The following is a 21,257-nucleotide window of genomic DNA, read 5'->3' on the forward strand; positions in this document are numbered from 1 at the left end:
GTAGCTTTCTTGTAAATATTGTGTATGAGCATTCTGTATCGGGAGTCTATCCTGCAGTTGTTCATAGCTCTCTCTATTGCCCAAAGTTCTATGGAGTCGAATGCCTTTTCATAATCAACGAAGCCAATATATAAGTTCAAGTGATATTCATTGGCTTTCTCTATTAGAGTTCTGACTGTAAGAAGATAATACGCTGTACTGTAACCTTTTCGGAATCCTGCCTGCTCTACCGGTTGATAGCTATCGAGCTTCGACGTTAACCTGTTAGTTATTACTCTCATAAACAGTTTGTACATTTGGGACAGCAGGGAGATTGGTCTATAGTACTTGAGATCTCCTCTGTCTCCATTTTTGAAGAGAAGTATTGTCAAACTTTCATTCCAATCATCTGGGATTTCTCCTCTGTGAAGACATTCGTTGAAAAGTTTTTTCAATTCTTCGAGAATTATTTCATTCCCCTCCTTCAACATTTCTACAAGTATTCCATCTGGACCCGGAGCCTTATTGTTCTTTAGTTCTGCTATAGCTTATTTTATTTCGAAGGATTCTATGTTGGGAAGTATTTCTGAGTTGACATTCGTTATATTTCTCTTAAGATCTTCCTTTGCAGTGTTATCTGGGTTCTTGTTTGAGGAATATAAATCACGGTAAAATGTCTGAGTAACTTTTAGGATTTCGTTCTTTTCTCTTATTTCTTTTCCATTTTTATCCTCCAATGAGATTATTATAGGCTTTCCTAAGTTTGTTCTTAAGCATTTCAGGTCTCGGTTCTTTTCTATTATTTTTTCTACCTTGTTTGCTATGACGGTTTATTAGTTAAAAATACTCTAGTGAAATGGTCAACAAACAATTTACATAATACCTACATTTCTAGCCTATTTCATATTATCTTTTCCCCTCAAGAACTATTCCTTTATTCCTTAAATAGTTGTAGTCAAACCGAAGATCACCTGTCAGCAGTTTACTGAACATTTAATAACAATCCTTGTATCGCCATTATTGAGTTTACCATGTACCATTGACCTGAAGATGCATAGCAAATTATAGTATGCGAAACCGGTCGTTGATGGTAGAATAAATTGATTGTAAGTCTTATTCGACAACAACCGTTAACCTCCATTGCATGACTGAGAAGATAAAAATTGGCAGAGGGGTACGGCAGGGAGATACCTTGTCGCCAAAACTATTTATAACAGTTATGGAGTACGCATTTAAACGGCTAGATTGGGAATCAAAGGGTATTAGCATCGATGGAAAGATATTCAATCATCTCAGATATGCCGATGATATTGTTCTCATAACAGACAACTTAGGAGAAGCCAGAGTTATGCTACAACAACTACAGCAAGTAACCCAGAAAGTCGGTTTAAAAATAAACTATGGAAAAACAAAAATGATGACCAATCTCGTCCCCAATGAGCTAATAGAAATCGAAAAGTCGCCCATAGAACTTGTGGAAAAATATGTGTATTTTTGTCACGAAATAAGGTTAACGCGAGATAACCAAACATGCATATTTTGAATAATGTTGGGGATATACAGCATCCTTGTCTTAGTCCTTTAGTCACTTTGAATCCCGGTGTTATCAGATTTCCTGTTTTAATTCTTGTTGTTTGTTGGTAGTACAACGTTTTTACTGCTTCAATCAATTCTATATTTATCGCCATATTTATCGAACATATTACAAGGCAAAAATGGAGATGGGCAGGACATGTTGCAAGAATGAAAGACGACAGTTGGACAAAATAATTGCTTGAGTGGAGACCAGGGGTTGACAAGCGAAGCCGAGGAAGACCCCCAACGCGATGGACCGACGACCTCAAAAGAATCGTGACCAATTGGATAGCAGAGGCGCAGAACAGAAGCAGATGGAAAAGACTAGAGGAGGCCTATGTTCAACAATGGACAACTCAGGGCTGATTGATGATGACGATGAAGTCTTATTCTTATTTTTTTTTTACTTATTTCAAAAATAAATAGTTCGTACATAATCAATAATAATCACAATAATCCTACTCTTTATGCCAAATCGTGTCGTCAATGGCAATTTTATAAAATATAATTTTTTTACAACTTCGAAAAAATGAAGTTTTAAATAATTTTTGACGTCGTTTGCACATTTTCTACAGAGCCTCGAATCCACGCATGCAACCCGCCCATGGTAGAAGCATTTCCAAAGACAAACCAAGGTATATACACCCGGCAAACGCAAGAACGAGACGATAGATAATAGGGATGCACGACGGCGATCTAGCAAGCGTGGGGAGGGAAAATGCAAGTGCATGCAAGTGCCGTGTGGCGTCGCTAGCACTTGTTGCACTCACTATGACGTTACTACAGTTGTGATGCCGCCACCATTCATACAACTTCATCAAAAACGAATTCATTTTAAATATACGAAACCCGCCAATATGTAATTGTTTAACATTGAATCAAAGTAAGCCGGTTTTTATTGTGTCTACCATCCAACATACTTTCGCTGCCGTAGTCATAAGTGTTGATCAAGATAAACTGTAAGTTTTATTTCTTTTCAGAATTACAAGAAATCATGGCGAAAAAACTGCACCGTCTTTATTCCCGAATCGAAGATAAAATCCTCAAATAAGTGACATTTTTAAAAGAAATAAGTTCCTTAAGTGATTCTGTTTTTAAACTTTTTGTGCGCCAGAACTGACATTGAGTGACTCAAGATTTTTTTCGAAGAGTGCGGGCACTTTGAATAACCTCTTAAAATTTGTGTAATGAATTATTTGAAGCGATGGGTAATATTGTCGTTGAAAGCAATGTGAAAAACTTGCCGCCTCTGAAAAATGGCGGATTGTTCGTTTTCGAGATGTATTCAACAAAGAAGGAACATTAGAAGAGAGCTGCAAAGATGGACAAAAAATATGGTTCATATAGTCGGTGAGTACGTTTTTTTTTCTCCCAATTCTACCCTCTCCCGATCAATATTGGGGCGCATCGGTCTAATACGAGAGGAAAACACCGTGTACGTTTTCTAACCTGTTGACTGTAATGTGCACTAAATAGTTATATTTCTCTTATAAACTTGAACAATACTTATCAACTGATTTAGCGTAGCGGGATGGGGACACCGGGTGGAAAGTGATCGTCTTTTTGTACTTCTACGCTTTTAATGATTTTTAAGATGCATTTTTTTATATGCGTCGTGGTCGCATTTTTCTGTAACGGCGCCGGATTATTAGTTTTCTTTTATTTTTTCTGGAAATTTCGCCATTTCCTTCATTAAAGCGATAGTACTTGGAGCGGGTATTGATCGAGAGTCGAATATTTTCTTTTACTTTTTGGGTTTTAATGCGTGTATTTTAAGGCCGGCGCGGAGATGAGAATTATTGGGAGTTTTCGGAGAACTATAGGAGTTAGGGGATAAAACAGATACACGGCTTAGAGCGCATTTTTAAAATGAAGAGGAATACCTGTTGGACTTTAACGGAATTTTAACCAACAGGTAAAATAAAATTATGTACAGTTTCGATATTTGAAATACAAATACAAACAAAAATAACAAAAAAAGAAAACTATTAAAAATATTGAAACTAGATTATTATAAACATCATAATCATTTCTCCATTTGTCGGATCTTGTTTTATTCCTAATCGTCTTAGAAGACTTTTTTTTAAGTAATTTGTTACAACTTCTTCATTTTTGTTTATTTTTTAAAAATTGCTGACTCCACTGCTTCCATTATATCCATAACTTTTCGGCTTCGGATATGAGGGATCTAATAGAAGCCAAACCAGCAATCTCCACTTTGACAAAAATTTTTTTAATAAAATTTTAGCGTTTTATTAAACTTTATTTTTTTTGTTATTTATATTTATTTGTGTATTAGCTTTAGTTATTCACAAAATTAAGCTAATTATTTCATTAAATTTTAAGTAATTAACAATTTAGGTTTAAGATTTCTGGTTTTGCTTCAAACACTTAGATATTGCCGATTTTGCAACACCAAAAACAATATATAAATACAAAAAACACACACATCTTCCTTGAAACTAAATTTTTATTGAAAAAATCTCAAAACAAATATTTATAGAACAAAAAAGTTTTAAACAAACAAATCTGAAATTGTATCACAAGCTTCGGCTTCTCCTTCAATATGCTCAATATCTCTTTCATTTTCTTCAGAATAAATAATATTTTCTAGCATATCATTATTCGTGTTTAAAGCGTTATGGTAAAACTCAAGATTTTGTTTTTAACTCCTCCAAAATGTTTTGTTAGGAGTTAGGAGAGGTAACTTTAATAGCCGAAAATTACACAATATCAGGAGTAATCATCTTAATATCTTTTCCATTTTTACAAACAGTTTTTGGTTTTCCAATATCGCTTCGACAGTGCGGCTCTCCCCGTACCAAAACATTTAATCAATTTTTAGTCTTGGTTAAAATTATATCAATTGAAAACTTAAAGTGCCTTTTAACATCCTATAGGCTTCTTCTTTCCAATTAGCAACTTCAGTATCTTTTCCCATACGAATTACTTTGCCAAATTGACTAATTAACTCATTGTACTGCTCTGGTCTGGTAATAACTTCTATTTTCTTCAACACTTGTTGAATTCTGACAAAAACGCGATAGCTAGGAAGAAATGAGTGACCTGTGACTGGGTATATAATTTCAATGGAATGTAAATTTTATGGAGCATCCAAAAATCATGTAGCGCATGTGGCGATAATGCAATTTTTATTTTGTCCACCGCATCCTTCGGAGACCAATCTCAAAGTTTTAATGCCTTTCATATTTGTTTAAATTTGATATATATATATATATATATATATATATATATATATATATATATATATAATCCTAAACTTATTTACCCTAAGGTGTCGGGTTTAATGTCTTTAGTTAGTTGCATGTACAATTTTTTCCATTGCTTCATATTTTTTGCTTGGTTTCTTGCTTGTTCTTTGCTGATTCCTCGTGTCTCTAGGATTAAGGTTACATTATCATCCCATGTCTTCATTGGCCTGCCCCTTGGTCTCTTGGTTTGTCTTCTGGCTTCCCATACTTTTTTATCGGGTCTTTCTTGATTCATTCTAACCATCTGTCCATACCATCTTAGTTGGGCCGCTTCAATTTTCTTAATAATTGGTTGGACCTTAAGATGTTCTCTGACTGCCTCATTTCTAATCCTGTCTAACCTGGTTATACCCATTATTCTTCTAAGAGACTTCATTTCTATGACCTTTCACTGACCTATTCAACTTTCACTACCAAAAGTTATAATCGGCACAAACACCGTTTTGTATATGGTCACTTTGGCTTTTTGGGATACTTCTTTTTTCGACAAAAACGTACTTTTAATTGCGTGGTACATCCGAGCAGCACTTTCTATTCTGGAACTTATTTCAGTTTCTTCAGTTCCTCTGTTCTCTATTTGTACTCCCAAGTATTTGTAGTCAAGTATCGACTTGTTCAAGTGTATTTTCGTTAAGAGTTATCTTCGTTTGTTTTCTATTTTTTCCACATACCATTACTTTCGTCTTCTCATTATTGATCCTCAAATTTCGTTTAATTAGTGCAGCGTTCCATACTTGTAAATTTCGATAGAGTGCTTTTTCATTTATCCCAAATATCACTAGATCGTCTGCGTATGCACACTCTGAGATCCACACTGCATCTAGATTTCTATGTCCGGCAAATAATTTCAATGTTTCTGCTCTAGTTTCTTTAATTATATCATCCAAGACAATGTTAAACAATATGGGCCTAGGACTCCTCCTTGACGTAGACCCTCATTTACTATGAACTCTTCGGATTCTATATTATCGGTTCTGATCCTGTTCCTTGTATGTCTATATATACTCATAATGGCTTGCCTGAGTTTAACTTTCACACAAAACAATTTATGTTTAAGATTTATGGTTTTGCTTCAAATACTTAGAGATTGCCAGTTTTGCAACACAAAAAACAATATATGAATACAAAAAAACACACATCTTCCTTGAAACTTAATTGTTATTGAAAAAAATTTAAAACAAATATTTATAGAACAAAAAAAGTTTTAAAGAAACAAATTTGAAATTGTATCACAAGCTTAGGCTTCTCCTTCAATATGCTTAATATCTCTTTCATTTTCTTCAGAATAAATAATATTTTCTAGCGTATCTTTATTCGTGTTTAAAGCGTTATGGTAAAACTCAAGATTTTGTTTTCAACTCCTCTAAAATGTTTTGTTAGGAGTTAGGAGAGGTAACTTTAATAGCCGCCAATTACACAATATCAGGATTGATCTTCGTTTTTGGTTTTCCAATATCGCTTCGATAGTGCGGCTCTCCCCGTACCAAAACATTTAATCCATTTTTAGTCTTGGTTAAAATTATATCAATTGAAAACTTAAAGTGCCTTTTAACATCCTATAGGCTTCTTCTTTCCAATTAGCAACTTCAATATCTTTTCCCATACGAATTACTTTGCCAAATTGACTGAATAACTCATTGTACTGCTCTGGTCTGGTAATAACTTCTATTTTCTTCAACACTTGTTGAATTCTGACAAAAACGCGATAGCTAGGAAGAAATGAGTGACCTGTGACTGAGTATATAAGTTCAATAGAATGTTAATTTTGTAGGGCATCCAAAAACCAATTAGCGCATGTGGCTACTATAATGCAATTTTTATTTTGACCACCGCATCCTTCGGAGACCAATCTCAAAGTTTTAATGCCTTCCATATTTGTTTAAATTTGATATAATCCTAAACTTATTTACCCTAAGGTGTCGGGTGTAATGTCTTTAGTTAGTTGCATGTACAATTTTTCTCCATTTCTTCATATTTTTTGCTTGGTTTCTTGCTTGTTCTTTGCTGATTCCTCGTGTCTCTAGGATTGAGGTTACATTATCATCCCATGTCTTCATTGGCCTGCCCTTTGGTCTCTTGGTTTGTCTTCTGGCTTCCCATACTTTTTTTGACGGGTCTTTCTTGATTCATTCTAACCATGTAACCATACCATCTTAGTTGGGCCGCTTCAATTTTCTTAATAATTGGGTGGACCTTAAGATGTTCTCTGACTGCCTCATTTCTAATCCTGTCTAACCTGGTTATACCCATTATTCTTCTAAGAAACTTCATTTCTATGCTCTGTATTTTCGATTTTAATTTATCGGTAAGCGTCCAGCTTTCACTACCAAAAGTTAAAATCGGCACAAACACCGTCTTCTATATGGTCACTTTGGCTTTTTGGGATACTTCTTTTTTCGACAAAAACGTACTTTTAATTGCGTAGTACATCAGAGCAGCACTTTCTATTCTGGAGCTTATTTCAGTTTCTTCAGTTCCTCTGTTCTCTATTTGTACTCCCAAGTATTTGTAAGTATCGACTTGTTCAAGTGTATTTCTGTTAAGTGTTATCTTCGTTTGTTTTCTATTTTTTCCACATACCATTACTTTCGTCTTCTCATTATTGATCCTCAAATTTCGTTTAATTAGTGCAGTCCATACTTGTAAATTTGGATTGAGTGCTTCTTCATTTATCCCAAATATCACTAGATCGTCTGCGTATGCACACTCTGAGATCCACACTACATCTAGATTTCTATGTCCGGCATATAATTTCAATGTTTCTGCTCTAGTTTCTTTAATTATATCATCCAAGACAATGTTAAACAATATGGGGCCTAGGACTCCTCCTTGACGTAGACCCTCATTTACTATGAACTCTTCGGATTCCATTTTATCGCTTCTGATTCTGTTCCTTGTATGTCTATATATACTCATAATGGCTTGCCTGAGTTTGATTTTCACACAAAACAATTTATGTTTAAGATTTCTGGTTTTGCTTCAAACACTTAGAGATTGCTAGTTTTGCAACACAAAAAACAATATATAAATACAAAAAAACACACATCTTCCTTGAAACTAAATTTTTATTGAAAAAATCTCAAAACAAATATTTATAGAACAAAAAAGTTTTAAACAAACAAATCTGAAATTGTATCACAAGCTTCGGCTTCTCCTTCAATATGCTCAATATCTCTTTCATTTTCTTCAGAATAAATAATATTTTCTAGCATATCATTATTCGTGTTTAAAGCGTTATGGTAAAACTCAAGATTTTGTTTTCAACTCCTCCAAAATGTTTTGTTAGGAGTTAGGAGAGGTAACTTTAATAGACGCAAATTACACAATATCAGGAGTAATCATCTTAATATCTTTTCCATTTTTACAAACACTTTTTGGTTTCCCAATATCGCTTCGATAGTGTGGCTTTTGCGATAGTTCAAAACATGTAATCCATTCTTCATCATCATCACCACTGGCTCGACAACCCTTTTTGGGTCTTGGCCTGTTCTAGGATTCTTCTCCATTCCTATCTGTTTCGTGCTTTTTTTCTCCAGTTTTTTATTTTGAAGGTTGTTATATCATTTTCTATTTGTTCTAAGTATCTCAGTTTCGGTCTTCCTCTTGTTCTTTTTCCTACTGGCATCTGTTTGAATATTTTGTTTGGTATTTCGCCTTCTTCCATTCTTTCTACATGTCCTATCCAACGCAGCCGTCCTATTTTGATGAATGATATAATATCCGGATCCTGGTATATTTTGTATAATTCAGAATTGTATCGTCTTCGCCATATTCCGTTTTCTTTTGTGCCCTTATATATGTGTCGCAAGATTTTTCTTTCGAAGGTGGCTAACAATGTTTCCTCTCTTTTAGTAAGTGTCCAGGTTTCTGAGCCATATGTGAGTACCGGTCTTATTAGGGTTTTATATATTTGACATTTTGTCTTTCTTGCGACGTTATCTGATCTTAGGTGTCTAATTAAGCCATAGTAACATTTATTTGCAATAAATATTCGCCTCTTCACTTCCTCCGTAACGTTATTATCAGACGTGACTAGGGATCCCAAGTATATAAAGTTTTTTACCTCCTCTATGTTGTATTCTCCTATTGTTATATTTTGTGGTTGCCTTATTTCTGCGTTTTTTCTTACCTGCATATATTTTGTTTTGGTCTGATTGATTTTAAGACCACTATTTTGTGCAGCTCGTTCTATTTGGTTGTATGCCTCTATCATTTCTCTTCTTGATCTTGCGATTATGTCAACATCATCTGCAAATGCTAGTATTTGCACGCTTTTATTAATTATTGTTCCTCGTGTATTGACTGTTGTGTCCCTCAGTATTTTCTCGAGTACGATGTTGAACAAGATGCATGATAGAGCGTCTCCCTGGCGTAGTCCCTTTTTCACATCTATTGTTTCCGTTAATTCATTTTGTATCCGGATTCTACTTTCTACTTTTAGAGATTCTTTTATCAGTTCTATTAGTTGTGTTAAGAATCCATTCTTAGTCTTGGTTAAAATAATATCAATTCCAAACTTACAATGCCAAGGGGCAGTGCCTTTTAAGATCCTATAGGCTTCTTCTTTCCAATTAGCAATTTCAATATCTTTTCCCATACGAATTACTTTGTCAAATTGACTGAATAGTTCAAGAATAGTTCAATAAGTTCAAGTTAATTTTGTGGGGCATCCAAAAACCATCTAGCGCATGTGGCAACTATAATACAATTTTTATTTTGACCACTGCATCCTCCGGAGACCAATCTCAAAGTTTTAATGCCTTCCACATTTGTTTAAATTTGATAAAAAATAAAATAATGTTAAAATAGCAATGACAGTGGAAAAACGTTGTAGAAAACTCACAAAATACGAATCTTAAAATACATCCAACCATACCATCTCCACCCCAAATTTTATTTCAACTATTCCACTTCAAAATTCTTTCCGGCAAGTGTTTTTCGACTTAAAACAAATCATTATTGCCGTATAAAGTCGTACGCTTGCCGATGTTAACGTGTCTACTAATAAGTTATACAGTGAACTTTGCTTTTTTATTCTTTTTAACGCAAATGGTTTTAACAATATAGATGTCAGACACATCTATATTTTCTGAGATATCCTTTTCAATGCAAATGATGGATAAATCTGTTGCCGAGTGTAGATAATTCTTTATTATTTTGAGTTTCTATTTTTTCCATTAGCTAACGTCACAGTTAATATTAAGAAAATTCATGTATCCAATACTAAATTTGTAAATAGATCCGAGACCCTTCCAGTGCCGGATTTAGGTCATGGACCGCCGGGGGCCAAGTCTTACTATACCGCCACTGAAAGAGAAAGAAATCACTTTATCCTCTGAAAGGGGTAGAGAAAATAAAAATTAGAAAGTGATGGCAAGATTATTTTGCGGAGTAAGGATCTCTTCTGTATCTGCTTCGTCAAACTGTAATTTTCTTTTGCGACTTCTAATTTCTTTGCTGTATTCCGTTTGTTGTGATAAGAGTTGCCCCTTTTGTTCAAATAAATTACATTTATCATGAAGAGACTCGTAAAAATGTTGTAATGAGCTATACAAAGACGAACATGTATGTAAGTCCATATTTGCGCTTTGTAAATATTTACTCGCTAGGTCAGTTCTTTCCAGTACTTCGAACCAAAAGGCAACATAAATACCAAATTCTAACATAGCCATTTTTTCGTGTAAATTGTTTGCTTGACAGCGAACTGGCATCTTCTCATCATCATTAGAGGATAACTCTAAAAGTGCTTGCTTTATATCTTGATAGCATAAATTAAGAGATTTTAATGCATTAAATCGTCCTGACCATCGAGTCACATTATCTCTTATTGGAACAAATGTTGTATTGCCACAATTTTTCAATAGATCAGTGAATCGTTTCCATCTGTAAGTTGAAGCTGAGGAAAAAACATAAATTTCTTCAGCAACAAAAAAAAGTACTTTCCATAGTGCATTCTGCTGCATGTTGCACAATCAAATTTAGTGGAATGGGCTGCACATGGTACGTATTTTGCCAAACTATTCCTAGATTTTATTCGGGTTTGAAGACCGCTATAAACGCCAGACATGTTATTCGCATTGTCATACGATTGTCCCCTGCAGTCATCGATATTTATATTCAGGTCGGACAAAATTTTTACAATGCTAGCCGAAGATATGGAAATATCTTTGGCTTTTTGGTCAGTTTTGTCTAAAAATTGTAAACACCTCTCAACAGGTGTTCCGGTGTCCGAGCAATACCTAATAATTAATGTCAGTATGTGTTATATTAGGCGTAGAGTTAACACTGATTCAATAATATTTGCCACAATGAATTTGTTTTACAATTTCTTCTAATATGTGGTCCGAAAGTACCTGCAAAAATTCAAAACAAATCGTTTTTGATAACTAAGATACTGAACCACAGCCTTTTGAAGCATATTTTCTTTTAAACGAGGATCATATTCCGCTAACAACTCTAGTAATCTAAGGTAGTTGCCATTGCTAGTAGAACCAAAATTTTCGTAGGTTCTAAGAATTTTATGACACTTACGACTCTTCATAATATATTTTGCCAATATGTGGTCTCATATTTAATCTGTTGCCGCAGAGAATCATCGATCTTCCTCATACTCAATGAATTTCTTGAAATACAATTTTTAAGATGTTCTAAATGAACGACTGACCTTTCCTAACTGTCACATTTTACTTTAGCCTTTTTTCAGTAGTCAAATCCAGTAAAAAAGGAAAAAGTGCAATTTCCACTTAAAAAGAGTCGACAATATAAGCAAAATAAAGAGCCTGTACTTTTGGAATAAACTAACCACTCATGCCGAATTTTTTCACCATTCTTTAAAACTTTATAGAATAATGATTAAGTGCAGTACTTGTTTTGTTTTCATATTTTTCTTTTCAGATTCAGAAAATTCAAAGAGTTAAGATCCTGTGTTTTGAATTCTTTCAGCACTCCATCTACAAAATTTGGCCAGAATTTTGGATCTTGTAAATCAACTTGATTAACAACACTTTCCATTAGAATTTGACGTTAAGGAGAACTCTTTTCAGGATGTAAAAATTTTCAGATTTGGTAAAAAAAAGCTGAATCTTAGGTTTTTTTAATACTACATTTAATTTTTGCTGTTTATCTAACTTTCGTCGTTTCCAAAATGCACCTCCTTCCTTTCCGCTCATTTTTTTAGAAACGTCACGAAAACACTTCACTAATAAATAAGTAAAATTTGAGACTAGTCTCGAAAACATGAACATGAAACGAATTTTTGTGCGACCTGCTACCGCAGGCACGGATCTTATCGGTAACGAGACGAAGATTTATTACCATGCTATTTCAGAAAATCCACCCCACACATTTAAAATATCCATATATAGAATTAAAACGTGATGGGGGCGACGTACCGCCTGTCAAAATTTACCGCCGGGGGCTAATAATCCCATAGCCCCTCCCTTAATCCGGCACTGGACCCTTCCCATATCAGTTGGCCCAACGTTAGATTGATATGAAAATTAAATTTTGGAGAACAAAAATAAAAGCGCAGCGTAAATTTTAGAAATTTTAATGCATCGAACATTCTTGAATTTTCTAATTATAGAAAATATTATATAACGTAATGAAAACTATTGATTAAATAGAATAATAATTAATTAAAAAAAAAACGCATAGAATATGTAATACTAACAAAAAAAAATGTGAAAGTTTACCACTGTGTTACATCCCCTTTATTTTTAATGACATCCACAATTTGTCAAGGCATAGTTTTTACCAAGTTCTGACAAAATTCTAATTTAAACGAATCAAATATTTCTTGCAATTTTTCCTTCAATTCGTTGACGGACCTGGCAGGATGTTTTCTCAAAGCTTTTTTTATTTCGCCTTACAAATACTCTATCGGGGACAACTCGGGACTTTTAGAAACCCATTTCAGAAATGGTATGCCATGGTCTTCAATCCATTTTAAACTCTTTTTTGAGGTATGACAACCTGCGCATCCTGTTGGAAGACATAATCTTCCGCTGATATTAATGGGTGTTCCATAATCGGTAAAAGAGATTCTTGTAAAATATTCAAATATTTGTCCGTGTTTACAATCCCATCGATAAAATGTAACTTTCCCACACATTTAGACGATATGCTGCCCCAGACCTTGCTAGATGCAGGAAATTTGAGTTTTCTCTTCAGACAGTGGGGATGGAAAGCTCCATTTTTCCTGCGAATGACGCGACTCCTATTGTCTCCAACATACACTTCAAAACTGGACTCATCACTCCATTGTATTAAATCCCATTGCGACTGAGTCGAATCTTTATTCTCTTTTGATCATCTCAGCCTATGTTTCTTTTGTTGTACTCTTAAAAGTGGCTTTTTCTTTGCCTAAAACAAAATGAAAATTATTAAAAACAATTCGTACTCATTTTTTAATTATAAAACCTGCTTTGTAAGTACCAAATCCTAATTTGTGGGCCTCTCGGTGACATGTTGATCTAAAAACGTGTCCTTCAATAACGTCACTCCATAAAACTCTCAACTCCATATAATTTGCTCGTCGATTTTTCACTATAATGGGTCTTAATGCACTTCGACCTGCTTCGGTTATTTTACTTTTTTTGTACATTTCTAGGTTTTGTGACGACCGAACCTGTAGTTTTGTATCTTCTGACTATATTTCTTACACTATCGCGTGACAATTGCAACATATTCGCGATTTCCGAATTAGATTTTCTAGAATTAAAAAATCTAATAATGATTGGACAAATTTTCTCATCAATAGCTTTACCTCGACCCATTGTACAATCCACAAACGGCAAAAAGCTTTACAATGCTAAAAAATACATTTGACATTAACTAACGATATTATTGTTTTGATATAAAATTATTTAAGTATTGTTTGTTTGGTAATTATGAAAAAATCAACGTCTGTTGACATAAGTGAATGCATAGCCAGGGTTTAGTGAAATTTTTTTTTATTGTTGAAAATAAATAAAAAACCATAATTGTAATGTTTTTAATAAATATTAATAAAAATGCCATATATTTAATATGGGAGCATATAAAAACATGCAGAGTATAATTTGTTTATGATAATCGACTTAAACTGCAAATTCCATGGGTGGGCCAACTGATATGGGAAGGGGCTCGTAGATGAGGTTATTGGTAAATAGAAAAATTGATTACATTTAACGCGTTTATTTAAGAGTAAATATAGGGTACAAAATTGTCAATTTTTTTATATAAATCTTGACCTACAATATCTTTTTCATTTTTCGTTAAATAACATAGAATATTTGCAAGAGCTTCACATTTTGTGGACCTACTTGATTTTCCTATACGTTTTAAGAAAATTATGTAGGTCGTTGAACCTTTCTTCCAATTTTGATTAGGCAATGTTTTATATAACAAGGTAAATATTAATTCTAAATTGGTCCGATAGATCTCTTGGAGTCTCATTATTAAACTCATAATCAAATAAACACTTTTTCTTTCAGTGCCTAAACATATTATAGTACATTTGAAAATGTTTGATAGCACAAATTTTATAGCTAAGGTCTAAATACCGGGTTTGTCAATGTAGAGAGAACGTAATAAGTAAGGACATTACTATGACCACCCGGAAAAACACAAATCTCAAATACAATACATCATAAAATGCAAATGAGCAAACATTGCAAATAAAAATTTTAGGTAAAACCAAACCCTTTCAGACCAATGCTGAATATTTTATTTTAGAAAATTTCAGTCACTGTTTTATGATGTTATATTGGGTTTTATCCCACGTGCAATACAATTTGTGCTATCAATCATTTTCAAATGCACTATAATCGGTGGAAACGAAGACACGCAATCGATATCTTCAGCAATTTTTTTGGCATCATCCAAAATATCATTAAAATCTTCATTTGATCTAATAGAAAAATATATTTTAGTCTGCTTCAAGACTAAAATAATATTGAGTAATGTAGCATCGGATTCCTGCATCACTTTACTTGCAATATTAGTTTTTGTTAACACACTTCTTCTTCATGTACCATGTCCTTTCAGAACGTTGGTTACCATCATAGCTATCTTAATTTTATTCACTGCCACCCTAAATAGCATGCTTGTATCAACACCATATCAATCTCGCAAGTTCTTCAACCATGAGGTTCTTCTTCGTCCTGGACTGCGTTTGCCTGCTATTTTTCCTTGCATGATATTTTGTAGCAATCTATATTTGGGATCTCTCATTATCATGTTAACACACAGTTCTGTACAATAGCAAAAAAACTTTCTAAAGACACTTTTGCAGCGTCTTTAATTACTAAATTTAAGCTATAGGCTGCGCAAGTTCCGTAAAAGGCTCTAGCGTTCAATTTAAGAAATTTTTCTAACTCATTTAAACTCCATGATTGCGACCCTTTATATTTCTACCATGATCGTAGCCCTGTCCTCTTATATTCCCTAAACAAATGCGAGTCGTCAAAAAATCTAATAATACATTGGTTAAACCTTGTCCTGTCATATCTAATGTTAGAACTAATCTAGTTCTAAAATAATTGTAACACTAATCCTAAGAAATGCTCTCTAAAAAACTTATACAGAAGTAAAACACTTCACATTTGTATTTAGGTATAAAACACATAATTAAAACTTTTAAAAAGTGTCCTCAAAATTTATACAGTAGCATAAAGTGACGTTTTCGATCTAGATCAGATCATCCTCAGTGCCTTTGTAATTGAAGCTAACACTAAAATTGTAGCTGTGATATCAATATATGGTTTTACATTGGTCCAAATTTAAATTCTATTGTGACTCGATGTCAATGACATTGGATAAAAATTTAATACTTAAAGAGCAACATGTTTCTTTGCTCTACTTGAACACGTGGTTCTTGTCAGTTAAAACGACACAGACCAACTGACAGTTGGTCTTGTCGGTTAAAACGACACAGATCAACTGACAGTTGGTCTTGTCAGTTAAAACGACACAGACCAACTGACAGTTGGTCTTGTCAGTTAAAACGACACAGACCAACTGACAGTTGGTCTTGTCAGTTAAAACGACACAGACCAACTGACAGTTGGTCTTGGCAGTTAAAACAGTCAGTTAAAACTGTCGTTTTAACTGACAAGAACCACGTGTTCAAGTCGAGCAAAGAAACATGTTGCTCTTTAAGTATTAAATTTTTATCCAATGTCATCGACCTAGAGTGACATTAGAATTTAAATTTGGAACAATGTAAAACCATATATTGATGTCACAGCTACATTTTTAAAAGTTTGAATATGTTTTATACCTAAATAAAATGTGAAGTGTTTTTCTTCTGTATCAGTTTTTTAAACGATGGTATACAGCCAACTACAGGGATTTTCACATTAATTTTTTTAGATACTCTCTAATTTCGATTTGCTTTGATTTATTATATAATAAAGTAAACATTACTACAACGGTAAGTTGGTCTTTATGACTAAAATATTTGCTAGTTTTCAACCAAGATATCGTAGAGATAATTCCTAACATATTTTTAAAATGAATTGTTTTTTTTAACTTACCACATTACATGTGCAACGAAATTTATTAACTGGTATTAGCTAATTGTTTAGTGAATACCTTTTTTAACAATTTTCTTCAGAATAATAGACATATAATGTTTTGCCAACCTTAAAACGAAAACTAAATGGACATATCAATCAATATATATATAAATGAAAGAAATTAGTTTATTTTACAATAATACTAAAAAAGTTTATTATAATTATTACAATGTTTTAATAATTATTTATAAAGAACTGTTTGAATTTCTGGCGCAGACTGACTTGTGTCTAGGGAATTTTAGAGTTCATAGCACTTGACAGGGATTACACTAAATAATGGCAATAGATCGTCTTTCTTGAGAGGGTTAATTTGCAATGATCCAAGATACGTCAGCTCTAATGTTGCAGCCAAATATCTTCATCTTTTCAATCTACGCAAGTCCATCACTCTAAAATGCACACTGACGTCCAAAATGTAATTTATTTTTCATCTTCAACACCAGAGGTTTTTTTATAGTTGGATTTTCAGAAAGTTTTAAAATTTATAAAACGATTACTGGTCGATTTCTTCTTTAGCGAAGGGTTTTTCTCCTTAACAGTTCTGACGAACTGGTATCAGTTCATGGGCACCATAATATTGGTTTTCTTCGTTCTTTCACTAAAGTGGTTAGTGTCACATTTAAGATGCGTGTCCGGAGATAAGAAACTTCTGGTCAATGAGCTTTAGTTTTAGCTCTTTTAATTAGCTCTTAATACAAATTATTTTACAAAACTTTTAAATAAACTTCAAGCTGTCATTAGTTTTATGAATTAATGTCAAAATCACAGCATTCTATATTTACTGAATTACTTCAAAACTATTTGGCACTAAGAACTTTTATTTATTTAATATCTTTGTGACCAGATAAAATACCAAGTATTACATATGGTTAAACTCCTATCGAAGAGAGGATTCCAATAATAATACAATAAATAGAGTTTTCTCTTTAAAAAACTAAAATGACTAATTATATTTGAAAAATAATAAATCTGGCAACATTGCAAGCATCAAATTTGAAGTCTTCATATTGCAGGATTTTTGCAGTTTTGCTGCGGTTATTGTATAATTCGTTCCATCCATTCATGAGATAATTAGGTGTTTCCAGACTTTTGGTCCACCCTGTATATATATATATACATATATATATATATATATATATATATATATATATATATATATATATATATATATATATATATATGTGTGTGTGTAATGGCCCCAAACATACATCTAATTGCCACAAAACCTTTTGCTTTTACACCAAACTTAACAAATACATTTTTCGCAATCTACTTTCATAAAAATTTGTTTATGTATAAGTGACCTACCATAAAATGTACCAAATTCAGCGATCAATAACTTTATGCAATGCTACGTACCTCTATAAAATGCATCCATCAGGTTTTCGGCAATTTGTATTGCAGTGATTGTTGAGTCCACTCATTAACAACTGTAGAAAATTACTTTCTTAGTATCAGCATTGTTTACATACTCATACTTTATACCAATGTGTATTTGGTTAGCCTAGGTAAGCGTTCTTTAAGTGGGTATTTGCTAAGCGATTGCATTTATGGTACCTGTTTGATATTGATTTGCATATTTTAGCTTGTCTCACGTTTTGTCCTAAGTGAAATTTTATTTTGTTCACGAATAGCTGATATGGATTTTGGAACTATCTTAATTTTGTGACTGTTGTTTTGTTTTCGTTTTGCAGTAACAAATTAACACAATATATCTATATAAAGCTTTCCTAGAAAATTTTTATGCATTTGTTGATGATGTAATGTTGCAGAATTAAAATTGTTCTGTAGTTTCAAAGTGATTTTCCTATACTGTGGTTATTCAAAGTGGTTTTCTTACTAGCAAATGCTCTATATAGACTTTTTTGCCAATGTCCAAAAGAACCTGCGTTAAAAATAGTAATAAAGCCAAAATTCTATAACACCACACCATCATGTTAGGAACATACTTCAAAAATTATAGGCCAGCGAAACCTATAGAAAATAAAACTAAACAATCCCAAAAAATCTACCCCTAGAATAAGAATCAGAGGAAGCTACTTCAAGTGAAACATGTTGAGATGATCTTCCTCTTCTTCTTCTTTTTATATAGACATGAATCTGTCTGTTTTTCAATGTGCCTCCAATAAGTTGTCGTTCCATCGTTTTCGTGGTCTTCCTACTCATCTTCTTCGTATTGGGGAACCATCTCTTGCTGTCTTTACTACTCTATTTGTTGTCATTGGGGTTATATTGAGATGATGTTTCATTTATTAGTTGAAAATTTAAGATTTTTATATTAATTTATTATATAATTTAAGATAACATTAAGATTTTTGATGTTTTTCTCTATATGAATATGTCAAAAACAGATTATCTTAAAATAGGAGATAATGAAGAAGATCCAGAGTTAGAAATTATAAACACAAAAACATGTAATGAATAGAAATATCTCGGATCTATAATATCTAAAGAAGGCACTACCAAAAGAGACATCGAAAACAGAACGCAGCAGGGAAAAAAAGCGGTCAACATTCTAAACTCCCTACTATGGTCTAAAGATATTAGACAAGAAACGAAATTGACAATCTATCGAACCTTTGTAGAGCCTATTATGACTTATGGGGCGGAAGTTTGGTAGATCACGAAAAAAGATAGAAAAAGAATAGATGTAGTAGAAATGGATTTCCTAAGAAGAGCGTGTGGTGTATCCAAAAAAGATCATATCAGGAATGAAGATATTAGAAGGAGGACAAATACTGTATATTCCAGTGTAGACAGAATTGAAACGAGAGAACTATGTGGTTTGGTCACGTGAAGCGAATGAATGAAGATAGATGGCCAAAGAAAGCTTTAAATTACGTACCACAATAAAGAAGAAAAAGGAGAAGGCCTTCAGTTACCTGGGAACAAAATGTACGGCACATGATGAGAGATAGAGCCATCAAAGAAAACGAATGGATGGACAGAAAGCGATGGCAGTCGAAATGCGAGAAAAGAGGGTGGAAAGTACCTGGCACGCAAAGAAGAGGAGTAACAAATAGTAAAAACAAGATTCATATGAGTAAAGAAGCGAGAAAAATAAAAAAAAAGAATTATAATATAACTTACCCAATTAAAGAAGAGTCATTCAACGAACAGGTGGTGTTCCAAATAATATAATGGGTTGTTGCAAATATACAAAAATGTTGCCAAATATAAGTTTAATCTATTGTAAATCATAAATATTTTTTGGAACGCCACTGCTTTATTAAGGTAGACATAACTATTCCTAGAAATTCTCGCCAGTGTATTTGAAACTAGCTGTACATTGTTTTATTTTCCTTTTGACGTTTCGATTTTTCATCCGCAAATCATCAAAAAGAATGTAATTATCGTTACAGTTAACTGTGATTTAATGACATCCAAAAATATATTAAGAAAGGTTGTTAGGTTTTTATACACTTATTCTTTAACGAATTGCTGTAAAGAATTATTGTAAATTCTATTAGAAGACCAGCGTTTTTCTTACAGCGACACTGTACATTTGTGTCAAAATTTGCTTTTATTGAAAATGTTTTAGTCATGGTATTGCCACTAGGTAGGTAATATCAATTCAAAGGGACACTGTAAATGTGATAGCTTAAGTTAACTAAGCTTGTTTTATAAATAAACTTTGAATGCTGCATATAGTTAAGTGTATAGAATATTCATGAATAGATAGAAAACCATGTGTAGTAATACCATTTAATGAATTAGCATTTGTTGCTAAGGCCATTCATTTTTTTTTTAATTTTTTGTAGAAATACTTTAATAAGGCTCGATAATGTTTGAACTGTGTAACTAATATTTACAATCTTTATTTCACGTTTTTTTTTTTTTAACAAGTAATGTTGGCAACAGAGTTGAATACTGTCATATATACCGACGAAACGGTGATATTCTGTAGTAATTACGACAAAGTTTCCAATGTCTAATGTATAAAATAACGGGTATTATTTATATTATATTATATTATTATTATTAACAGAAAATACAGATAATATTAGAGCAAAGACATATAAATATGTAGATGTAGATGACATCTACATCTACATGGAAAACATCGTCCTTTTGGATCACAACTTTACAACAGAAATACGAAACACAGTATGTTTTTATATAATTCAAAAACTCGTGTCAATATATTTGTTTTGTTGATCCAATACGTTCATTAGTTTATGAAATGGAAAATTATTCCAAACACTTCTTGGACAACATTCAAAAACATAAGAATTGTTTTCAAATGACGGCATTTGGCAGAAGAAAAATTTTACAGGACAATTTCATGTCTACTTTCCAGATATAATATAATACCAAAATAGTTTTTAGATGACATTAAAATTTTAGAAATAATTTTAAAAAATCTTAGTTGCAAATACAACAAAAAATCATAATACTGCATCGAATATAGGTTTCAATTGCTATGAAGTTAAACATACAATTCATTTGTTGCATTAACTTCAGAATGTCTCTACCGATCGCTTTATTATTTTATGAGAATGTGACACCTGCATCAGAAGATGCGGTAGTAAAACAAAATTGCTTGTCAAATTCAGCACATCAACATTTACGGAAGTCACAATGTCACAAACGTAATATACTAGGTAAGGAAAAGATTATCTTCAATGAAAGTTTCAGTGGCAGTAAAATCGTTTAATTATACACTTATTATATTTTATGATCATAAAAAAGTAAAGTTAAAAGTAAAACTAATTTCGCGTTAAAATACACGCAAAATATTATGACTTTTAGCGCATGGGTAAGATACAAGATACAAATCCTAAGAAATCAACATAATGGAGCAACTATTGTGTATATTCCAGTGCTCGGAGATTTGATCTCTAAAAACTAGACGAACAAGCTGAATTTT

General features: G+C 32.8%; 1 protein-coding gene across 6 annotated transcripts in view; it reads left to right on the forward strand.

Annotated features, from left to right (window-relative positions):
• Positions 1-2,343: 2,343 nt before the first annotated feature.
• LOC140449565 (mushroom body large-type Kenyon cell-specific protein 1-like) overlaps positions 2,344-21,257 on the forward strand; it is a 477,667-nt gene continuing 458,753 nt past the window's right edge. For 4 of the 6 annotated variants that reach the window (XM_072542769.1, XM_072542770.1, XM_072542771.1 and 1 more), the window contains exon 1: positions 2,344-2,904. In XM_072542769.1, coding sequence (XP_072398870.1) covers positions 2,811-2,904 — 94 coding nt within the window. In that variant the 5' untranslated portion in view covers positions 2,344-2,810. The remainder of the gene's footprint in view (positions 2,905-21,257) is intronic. The other 2 variants (XM_072542765.1, XM_072542768.1) reach the window with 2 other exon arrangements.

This window comes from Diabrotica undecimpunctata, chromosome 9 (assembly GCF_040954645.1).
Source record: "Diabrotica undecimpunctata isolate CICGRU chromosome 9, icDiaUnde3, whole genome shotgun sequence".
NCBI lineage: Eukaryota > Metazoa > Arthropoda > Insecta > Coleoptera > Chrysomelidae > Diabrotica > Diabrotica undecimpunctata.